Consider the following 10,522-nt stretch of genomic DNA (forward strand, 5'->3'; position numbering starts at 1 on the left):
TCTACTAAAACTGTTAAAACTAGTAAATGAATTCAAGGATCCAGGATATAAAATCAATATACCAAAAATTGTATTTCTGTATACTTGAACAGGTGAACAAAATGAAAATGAAATTAATAAAAGTTTCATCTATAGTAGCATCAAAAATGGTAAAGTATTTATGGACAAATTTAACAAAAGAACTGCAAAACTTACACTTTGAAAATTAAAACATTGTTGCAAAAAGGTAGACCTAAATAAATGGAAAGACATCCTATGTTCATGAATTAGACGATTTAACATTGTTACAATGGTGGATTACACAATCCCTATCAAAATCTGAGCTGACTGCAAAAATTTGACAGGCTGATCCTTAAATTTAGATGGGAATCCAAGGGACCCAGAATAAACAAGTCTTGAAAAAGAACAAAGTTGGAAGACTTGCAAATCCCAATTTCAAAATTTACTACAAACCTACAGTAATGAAGGTGGTGTGGTACTTACTGGCATAAAGATAGACATAGATCAATGGAACAGGATTGAAAGCCCAGAAATAAACATTCACATTTATGTCAATTGATTTTTGATAAAGGTAACAACAATTAAATGGAGGAAGAATCACCTTCAACAAAAGGTGCTGGGACAACTGGATATTCACATGCAGAAGAATAAAGTTGGACTCCTACCTCATACCACACACACAAAAATTAACAAAATGTATCAAAGACTTAAGTGTAAGAACTAAAACTATAAAACCCTTAGAAGAAAACATAGGAATAAATTTTCATGACCTTGGTTTAGGCAGTGGTTTCTTCTAACACCCAAAGCACACGCAACAAAAAACATATATTGGACATCAGAATTAAAACTTTTATGTTCAAAAGATATCAAGGAAAGTTGAAGACAACTCACAGAATGAGAGAAAATGTTTGCAAGGCATTTATCTGATGAAGGACTGGTATCTAGAATATATAAACAGTTCCTACAATTCAATAGGAGAAAGACAAATACCCCAATTTAAAAATGGGCAGAAGATTTGAATAGACCTTTGTCCAAAGAAGATACCCAAATGGCCAATAAGCACATAGGAGACTTTCAACATAATTAGCCATCAGGGAAATGAAGGTCAAAATCACAATGAGATACTATTTCACACTAAAATGGCTATAATCAACAAGACGGTGTCAGCAAGGAGTGGAGAAATCAGAAGCTTTGTTCATTGGTGTGAAAATAATGGTGCAGTCACTTTGAAAATAGTGTGGCAAATTCCCAAAGTTTTAAACAGTCACCATATAATACCACTCCTAGGTTTATATCCAAGAGAAAGGAAAATATATGTCCACACAAAAACTTTTACGTGAATGTTTATAGCAGCAGTATTCATAATAGTCAAAAAGTGGAAACAACCCAAATATCCACCAACTGATGAATGAATAAATGTATTCCGTACAAAGGAGTAGTACTCGGTAATAAAAAGGGGCGAAGTACTGCTCCATGCTGCAACATGGAGGAACATTGAAAATATGCTACATGAAAGAAGCTAGACCCAAAAGGCCACATATTGTACGATTCCATTAATACAGAATGTCAGAATAGACAAACCCATAGAAATAACAGATAAATGCCTACTTAGGGCTGGAGAGATGGGATGGAGGGAAAATGGGAGCGACTGCTTATGGGTACGGGTTTCTTCAAGTAATGAAAATGTAAAATTGACTGGTGATGGTTGTACAACCTTGTAATATACTAAAGGTCATTGATACACTTTAAATGGGTGAATTTTATGTATGAGTGATACCTTAATTGAGATATATGTATTATGGGTGAGAGCCCTGGCCTGCCTTGGGTGCCTCCTGTTTAACTGCTCACACACTGGCTTCCTGCCTGCCCCTCCCATCAGCCCCAGCTTGGTCTCAGGCTGCCCTCAGTCACCTGCTGTTGCCAGCCCTACACACACACACTTGTGCTTTCCTGCCCCTCAGGACTCTTCCGAGTGCCAAGGGCTAGCAAAGCCATGCCGGGGTACACTGCAGGCTGACCTTGCGTCCCGGTGGGCCTGGGCAGCACTGTGCAGTGGTTGTATGCCACTCCTTGCTCCTGGGTCCTGAACGTAGGCTCCACCTGTGACTCCTGGATCTGGGAGAGGCTACCCAGCACCCTTGACCTCCTCCTGGCCCTCCCCCTTCCTGCCAGGTATCTGGAGATTTGAGTAGGGGGGAGTTTATAGGGAGGAAAGGAATGGTGCCCCAAAGAACTGAATGGAGTGTTTGGGGCAGAGGGGCTGTGAAGGAGAAGGAACAGTTGCCACTGGCGGGAAGGGAAAAAGTTGAGCTTCAGGGGCCTCCCAAACAGTCCTCCTTTGCCCCCAACCCCTCAAAAGCACAGAGACTGGGAACTCTTACACTGGCTTTTATTCAGGAGCCAGGGGCTGCTGCTTCCCTCTCTTGGTCCCTGCCTGCTACTACCCCTATGGGACCCCACTCCGGTGAGACTTGCCCTTCATCTGCCCCTCACAACTCCCCTCCTCAGCTACACAGGCATCTCCCCAGAATCCCCACCCCCCTCAGGACTGAGATGGGTGGGGTCCAGGCCAGGTGTGCAGACATTGCTCAGCAACCTGAGCTTGCAGCCAGCCAGGTCTCTTGCCCTCAACGCAGCTGTGGATGAGGCACCTTCCCTGCAGCCTTTCCCTTCCAGAGGGCCTTCGGCCAAGAAGCATCTTGTTTGGGGGCTGGGAACTGGGTGGGGGAGATGGCAGGAGGACAGCTGACCTCTTCACCCTGGGAAGGCAGGAGACACTCCTGTGAACAGCCCTGGACTCAGACGGCTACAGGAAGGGGCCAGGTGACTGGGAGGGGCCAGGGTTTCCCAGGAAACCCTGAAATCTGTCTCTGGAAGAGCAGGACCGTGCCCACAAGACACCTGGAGAGCAGACACATGTGGCCACAGGAATACTGCTCAGAACAACTGGCTAGCTGAGGGGTGGACCTCCCTAGAGGCAGAGGCACTCCTGGGGCAGAGCCAGGGATTGGCCCTGTGGAGGCCTGAGGGCATTGGGCTACCAGCCTGGAGTCCAGCCACAGAGCAGGACCTGCCCAGGAAGCACGGCCTCTTATTTGGAGAAAGACAATCCAGAGTGGGCATGAGGCCAGGGTCCCCCCCATGCCTTGCCTTGAGTGGTGATCGCTTCAGAAGATTCCGGCCAATGCCAGGGGAGGCAGTAGCAGCAGGCCTAGGAGAGGGACCCAGACATGACCAGGGCCCGAGTCCAGCCCTGACCTGCCAGGCTTTTCAGGGCCTTCTGCACCTGTGGGAAGGGACAGGCTTTGCCTCTGCCTGGACCCAGCTCTGCTTGCCCTCCCACACACCCTCCCAGGCATGCACTTGGGGGCCCAGCAGCCAGAGGAAGCTCCTACTCAGAGGGTCCATGTTCCACCATGCCCACACCATCTGTGCTGGGGGCAGGGTGCTGGCCCTCTGGAAACAGGAGGGAAGGTAGGACGGACACTACAGGCCTCACCTGACAAAGGCGACTGCAGGGCCAGCGTTCGCCCGCCCATGGCATTAGCGGTGGTGGAGGTATTGGGGGAGTTGGAAAGGGACTTGGAGGAGGTGTGCCCCTTGTGGTCCAGTGTGGCCTGCAGCTCTCCTGGCTCACCCTGGTCCGGAAAAACTGAGGCCAAGACCTCACTGGAAGGAGGCAACTCAGCCTCAGCTTCTCCCTCCTCCTGGGGGTGCAGTAGCGGCTCCTGTGTCCCTGTCAAGGGTATCTTGGGGTGCAGAGAACTCTCCGGGCTACTGGAGGGCATTCTTGTTCTGCTGGCTTCTTTGTCTGCCCATGTGGGGATGGGATCATGGGTCAGTTTGAGGAAGGTAGCTGGCCGATCATGAAAGGGAAAAAGGCAGCGAGTTGCCAAAAAGGCTGGGGCCTCACTTGTTAAGGAAGGTGGAGCCTCTGCTGCCCTGAAAGGGGCGTTTTCCGTTGCTAAGGAAGACAGGGCCTTGGTTTCTGTGACAGGTGGCGCCGTGGTTGCCCGGGTGCCTGAGACTTCTGTCACCAAGGATGGAGTGTCCATTGCTAGGGAAGAAGGAACACCCTTTTTCCTAGTACCTGAGGAGGCGTCAGTTGCCAGGTAAGTCAAATCCTCGGCCTCTTCCGGGCCTCTGATGGGTTCTGATAAGAGAGACAGGGCCTGGCCTTAGTGCCACCGACCGAACCCCACATCTCTCAGCCCCCCACAATCAAGGGGAGGAGACCGAAGGGGCTACAAAGGCACACAAACACATACATCCTCTCCAGCGAATATGTCCCTCACTGGTGATAAGGGTTATTTCTTGTGATTGACTCTCTATCCACCTTCCTTTCTGCGCTCGCTCTTGCACGTTTTCTCCAGATGGATTCCTGTTCCTAACAGGCCCAGCCCATTGAGTCCCTCTGGCCACGCCCACCAAACTGGCCACGCCCACCAGTCATTTTTCCATTTGGCCACACCCACCCCTCCCAGCCCCGAGACTTTCCTCCATCCCCCCTCTTGGAGGGTTGAAATCTCTTCAATTGAAATGACAGGGCGCCAAAGTGGCTGCGCCAGGAGGACAAAGGGCTTGGGAACCGGGGTGGGGTGGGGCCGTCGAGGTCTCCTGGAGGTCGCGCCCTGCTGGGCTTCTCCTTGGCCTACGCACCACTCTGGAGCCCGGTAGGCATCCCTCCCCTCCCCTCCCCCCTCTCCCTCCTTCCCACCCCATTCCCAGCTCACCGCAGAGGAAGTCATGGCAGCGGTAGTCGGAGGGACACTGGGAGCACGGAGTCCCCTCCTGGTAGGGCCTCTGCCCCTTCACATTCCCTCTGAGGAGACAAGGGTGCTGCTGGATGGGCGAGGTGTCCCTGCCAGCCCCTGTCTGCGTCCCTCATACACACACCCGGTCCACAAGTGACCCTGGGTCTTACTTGTCCCCAACCAACTTGGCTGGACAGACTCCCGTCGCTGTCCTCACAGCTGGGAACAGGGTATAGGCCCCAGATGGGCCCCCTCCCACTTCCTTACACTGTGCCCAACTCAGCCCTCCCTTGGCTCTGCCCCCCCCCCCGACCCCTGGGGCCCCCTGCACTCACGGGGGCTCATAGTTGCAAACCAGCAATTGGATATTGGTCTCCTCAACACCCTGGAGCTTCTCACAGAAGTGGGAGCCACAGCCAATCCTCTCGGTCTTGGCCCAGACCACCTGAATCAGGAAGGGAAACCCAACAGCTTAGCCTGGGTGGTCTGGCCTCCAGCTAGTGTCTCTCTACACTGGCCTACTGTGCTCGGGAAAAGATCCCTACAGCCTGTAGGATCCAAGTCTACTCTCAACAGTCTACTCTCCCCTGTCAACCATATGCATTTCACTAGGCCTCTTTCCTGAAAACCTTCCCTTCTGATGTGCCCTCATGAATTCTAACTGTGAGCTCTTCCTAGAGACCCTGGCATTTTAAACAAGTGGTATACCCAAAGGACTGAATCTCAAATGGGAGAATCTTAGATATCTGCAGCAAGCAAAGTCGAAGGAAGGGAACAGGAAGAGCCATGCTGGAAAGGGAACTTTGCCCACATCACAAGTGAGCAGGAATCTGCTCTGCCTTTTCTAAGTGTGGGCCTTCCAGCTGCTAGAAGGAATTCTGTCTTAAGTATAAAATTTTAAAAGTCTGGCAACCTTTGTGTACTGCCGCGAGCTGAGACCGGCAGCCTTCTCTTGCTATTTCTAGGCTCAGTCTGCCCAGGAGTCACTCAAACTGAGGCCAGTTTTTGCTGAAGAGATCGGGCTCTAGCTGTTAATTCTATACACACACACACACACTCAGGGTTGGGGTCTTTCTGCTTAAAGCAGCTGAGGGTTCCCAGGCACCACTGTTGAGCACCTCCCCGGTAGAAGTGCCCCTAGCATGCATGTGCACTCAGCGCTAGACAAGGTTGGGGTGGAGGTGGGGCAGAGCCACTCAGCTGGGCACTGACAGCAGTCCCTGCAGGAGGACTTGTGTATGGGGAGTGTGAGGTGTCAGAGTACAGAAGCAAGGGGATGATGGTGAGGGCTGTGGGCCCCTCACAACTTCCTGATCTGGGTGGGTGATGTTGGGATTTCCTTCCCTAAAGATTAGCACTAAAAATACCACCCAAAAGAAGCACTGGAAAATGGAGTTGGTGGATATGGGTGGGAAGATACTGGTTTATTTCCTTTTTCTTTAAAAAAAAATTTTGTTACTGTATAAACAACTAGCATGGGAGGAGAAAGAAAAAGAATTTAATAACACTGTTAATTCCCCTACACACACACATACACACCCCTACACTTCTCAATCTGCACATGTAAACTTTCAAAATGCAGTGAGAACCCTGACATAAGAAGTGACTGGCAGAAGGCTCTCAGAAGGCTCCCTGAAACCTTCACTCAGTGACAATTTGCTCTTATTTTACACATAGTTTTTAAAAGCAAAATAAAAATTAAAGAAGCAAAATTGTCCATTTGCTGGCAGATTAGAAGCAGCAATTTAGACGCCATGAGAAATGACAAAAGAGGGACACCGAGAGAGAAGACAGAAGTTGGGGTGAGGGGGGCACTTACCACTGGGGCAAACTGCCCTGCATAGTTTAGGCGCAGGGGCAGGACTGTTTAGAGCGCGGTCAGGATGGCCTAGTATGATAACTACTGGCCAGGAAACTGGCCATGTGACAGCTACCTAAGTACCAGGAGGCTGCAAGGGGCTGCGTAGGTTTTCAAACGATTGTGGTATTTAGAGTCAATTGAAAATGGTTTAGGCATCTTGAGAAGCCAGCCTTCGTCAGAGGCTTGGACAGCACGTTAATTGCTGTGGAAACACGATTTATATGAAGGATCTGGGGGCTTAAGAGTGTGGGCTAAGGGACTAAGGCAGTGAAGGGAGAGGTGGCCCCGCCCCGCGCCCCACCGCAGGCCCCGCACCTGAGTGTAGTGGCCACACATCTGGCCGCGGTGGCAGGTGGCGGCACTGAGGTTGTAATGCTCGCGCTCGTGGTGCCACTCCTCCATGGCCAGCGGCACGTCCATGCCCTCGTCCGTGATGGCGAACAGGTTCTCGCCTCGCCGCCCGCGCTCCTTGTTGTGGCCCCACACGCACTGCTGCGCGTAGGCCTTGGCGAAGGCGGCCAGCTCCTCGTCCCACCTCTGCGGGACAGGGCGGGGAGGGAGAAGAGGACGCCTTGGGCTTGGTGGAGGCAGGAGAGGGGGTTGGGAGAGGATGGTGAGGACACCCACAATTCTGTGAGGATCAGAGCAGAAAGTGGAGGGTGCCCTCAGACCCCCTGGGGGCAGAGACCCTCCTCTCCTTAGCAGGGTGGCTCTTGGCCATGATCTGGAACAGGTCTCTGCTTCCAGGGGGCTTCCGTGGAGAGGTGGGAGGGTGCAATCCCAGGCCATGGAGTTAGCCGAACTTAGAACCGTTCACCGGCTGTGTGATTCTGGACAGATCTCCTAACCTTTCTGAACTCTCACTGGGATTTGCAAAGAATAAAGGAGATGATGTTTGTGACTGTGTTATTATTAATTACTATTAATATCCTCCTGTGTGAAAGGTGGGCAGCAATGCTCCTGCCTACTTCCCAGGGCATCTTAAACTGCCCTGAAGATCACAAGATGTCCAGTGAAATACTCAAGGACTGGGTTGTTTACTGATCCCCCTGCCCCTACTTACACACTGTAATGACTTGGGGGCCGGCGCTCCCCTCTGAGCTCCCACTCTCCCCTGAGGACAGCCGGTCTCCCTAGCTCTACCAGCTCCAGGCTGCCTTCCTGAGGGCTACTCCCAAGTGCGCTCGACACCTGTTAACTACAACACTTTCCCCAAGAAAACCAGGTGCCTCTGGGTGACCCTCACTGAGAGGCCTATTTTCAGAGGCTTGGTGGCCCAAGGAGCTGCTAGATCCCAAGGGCAGTGTTATCCACTGGGGACCTCAGGTGAGATGGTGGGAGAGGGCATTTTGGGTTCTGGGGCCCCTGAGGTTCTGTGTCTCCGGCTGGAAGGAGGACCCAGTGTGGGTGGGAGAGGGATTAATAAGGCATGTGACCAAAGCACGGAGGAGGAAGCTCTGGATCCCATTAAACTTTGTCTTTGGCCTCTCCCAGAAATGGAGGGCCTGGCGGCAACTCTGGCCCCACCCTCCAGGGGCCCAGCCAGCGGCAGAAGCCAGACAGCCCGTAAAGCACCAAGGGCTTGGGTGACCCTGAGGGGAGGGGACTGGGTGGCCACACCTATCCCCACCCACACGAGGTTCCCAGGAGCAGCTGGCCGGGGGCAGGGAGGGGCACAGCCACACCGCTGTGGCTCAGGTGAACCCCTTTCCCTCTCCCGGTGTCTCAGTGTCCCGAAGCCCTGGTCCCTGAGGTTCTTTCAGACTCTGGCAATATGAGAGATCGGGGGTGGGGAAAAGTCATGGTTCTGGGGACCACGATCAGGGTGTTGGAGATGACCTGCAGGGCCCCAGACTAAACTGTCAGCTCCTTCAGGGCAGGACAGTGACATATCCTCAATGTCTGGCACAGAGCTGGCGCTTAACAGGCACTCAGTGAACATTTGTCGCCTCTGACTGAGACAGGGCCCTCCTTAAAGTAGTCTCTCCGGTGCCTGGCTGCGTGCCAACTGGATGCCTGGAGTCCCTCTGTGAGAGTCACTCCCTTGGGTCTTAAGGCTTCTCGGTCATCCAGAGACCCCTATGGAGTTTCAAGAGTCACAGCACCCCCTGCATTAGCCACTTGGTCACCACCTGAAAGCAAGTCCATTAATTCACTCACTCACTCATTCATTCAACAGTCCCGGGCGCCATGCCAGCCCTGGGGTGACAGCAAGAACTAAGAAGCCCACGTTAACATTGTCATAAGCCACTAGTTGGGCCACCATGTGATAAGTGACAGACGTGTAGTGGGAGGTAGAGAGGCATCAAGAGGGCCATTAGCCCAACCTAAGGGTGGAGAAGGAGACCCTAAACTGAGTGTTTCAGGCTGAGGCGTTGGCCAGCTGGAGAGGGGAGAAGTCTCCTGAGCAGAAGGCATGGAGGTGAGAAACATGGGGGGAAGGACAAGCCTCGGGTTACCGAAGAGGAAGTGAGCAGGAAAGGAGGCTAGAGAGGTAAGCAGGAGTCAGACACACCCAGCTTCTCAGAGCTGGAGTCCGTCCTGAGGCAGCAGCGGGCCAGTAGGAGCCACTGAGGGCTTTTGAGCAGGGTCAGCCCTGTGGGTCGGTCATTTATTCTGGTGGCGAAGGCTAGATGCTGGGGAAACGTGCAGTTCTTCTGGGAGTCCTTGGGAGAAGAAATGAAAGCCTGAACCACTGACATGGCATGTCCTTGGCCAGCTCCAGCCCCATGGGGAGGCAGGACTTCTGCCTTTAGGAAGAGAGGCATGTCCCGGGATGTGCCAGAGGGATGAGGGGGGGGTAGGGTTCCAGGCAAACGGAGCCTGCTGGGAGGTAGAAGTGGTGAGATTAGGTGTGGAGGCTGGAGGAGGGAGGAGAGGCCACAATAACCCCCACCTAGACCTAGTTCCTCTTCTCTTCTCTTTTCTTTTTTTTTATCTGTTGCTTTTTAACTAGTTTAACTCTAAGAGGATAATCTTTTTTTTTCTTTTGCTATTATTAATGTACAATTACATGAACAATTAGTTCCTCCTTTCTTAACCAAAAACTTATCAAGCACTTACTCTTCCATGTTGCTATATATCTAGCTCTAATTATGACCCCATTGTACAGACGAGAAGCTGAGGGTCCTTACCAGGTTAAGGGACTCACACCAAATTACGGGCCCTGTAAGTGGCCAAGACAGAATTTGAACTGTGTGACCCAGAGCCCTCTCTGCTCCTGGTCCCTGTTCTCACCCCACCTCCTTCGTACATCCCTCCTGCCGTAGGTGCCGGGTCCCATCCTGCTGCCCTGTCCCCTCTTCTCATCTCCTGCGGAGGCATCTGAAAGTCTGTTTTCGCCAAGGTGTTAGGAACATCCTGCGTTCCCCCTCCCAGGGGCACGTGCATTTTAGGCAGTGCTGGTACAGGCTCACTGGGCTAGGCACCTGGGGTTCCCAGGCTGACTCTGCCAGCCCTGTGGCCCGCAAGCCCCTGAGGGACCAGCAAGTCCCTCTGACCCTCAGCATCCTCATCTGTATAATGGGGGCACTCTGCCACCGACCACAGAGGTGAGTCTCTGAGATAGCCTCAGCTCAGGGGGTGGGAAGGACCGGGGAGCCCTGCCCAGCACCCCTTCATTCCTGGAGGTGAGTGCCCCTGGCCACACTCACCATTTGCAGCATGTTGGCAGCGGGCGGGGATGCCTGGGCTCGGTAGAGGTTGTGCAGTTCAACCATCGCGCGTTTCTCATCATCACTGAGAGCGGCAGCCGGGCTGGTGGGGGCCGCCAGCAGGAGCAGGGGCAGCAGGAATGCGGGGAGATGGCAGGAGCTGTGCATGGTGGCCGGCCTCTCTGCCTCTCCATCCAGGGGTCTGGCAGCTGGATTTAACATCCTTCCCACACAAGCACCACCCTGGCTGGGCG

The 10,522-nt window shown here is 52.6% G+C and overlaps 1 protein-coding gene across 4 annotated transcripts; it reads right to left on the bottom strand.

Annotated features, from left to right (window-relative positions):
- Nucleotides 1-2,372: 2,372 nt before the first annotated feature.
- PI16 (peptidase inhibitor 16) lies at nt 2,373-10,522 on the bottom strand. 4 transcript variants are annotated; one of them, XM_057494357.1, is made up of 8 exons: nt 10,269-10,516; nt 6,931-7,152; nt 5,090-5,199; nt 4,734-4,822; nt 3,914-4,153; nt 3,638-3,811; nt 3,151-3,286; nt 2,373-2,759 (listed from the first exon to the last, which is right to left on the bottom strand). In XM_057494357.1, exons 1-7 carry the CDS (start codon nt 10,488-10,490, stop codon nt 3,168-3,170), a joined length of 1,176 nt encoding a protein of 391 aa, XP_057350340.1. In that variant the 5' UTR covers nt 10,491-10,516; the 3' UTR covers nt 2,373-2,759; nt 3,151-3,167. The 4 variants fall into 4 exon arrangements, with proteins under 4 accessions (XP_057350340.1, XP_057350338.1, XP_057350339.1 ...); XM_057494355.1 differs by having other exon boundaries at nt 3,500-3,811; nt 10,269-10,500; XM_057494356.1 differs by having other exon boundaries at nt 3,500-3,811; nt 3,914-4,057; nt 10,269-10,499.

This window comes from Manis pentadactyla, chromosome 16 (assembly GCF_030020395.1).
Source record: "Manis pentadactyla isolate mManPen7 chromosome 16, mManPen7.hap1, whole genome shotgun sequence".
Classification (NCBI taxonomy): Eukaryota; Metazoa; Chordata; class Mammalia; order Pholidota; family Manidae; genus Manis; species Manis pentadactyla.

Bases quoted from the DNA above. Each gene is read 5' to 3' on its own strand.
- PI16 (XM_036916160.2), bottom strand. From the start codon at position 10,490: ATGTTAAATCCAGCTGCCAGACCCCTGGATGGAGAGGCAGAGAGGCCG. The intron at 5,200-6,930 runs GTGCGGGGCCTG...TTCCTGATTCAG, and splicing joins TGTGTGGCCACTACACTCAG to GTGGTCTGGGCCAAGACCGA. The intron at 4,154-4,733 runs GTGAGCTGGGAA...CTCTCTTATCAG, and splicing joins CTGCCATGACTTCCTCTGCG to AACCCATCAGAGGCCCGGAA.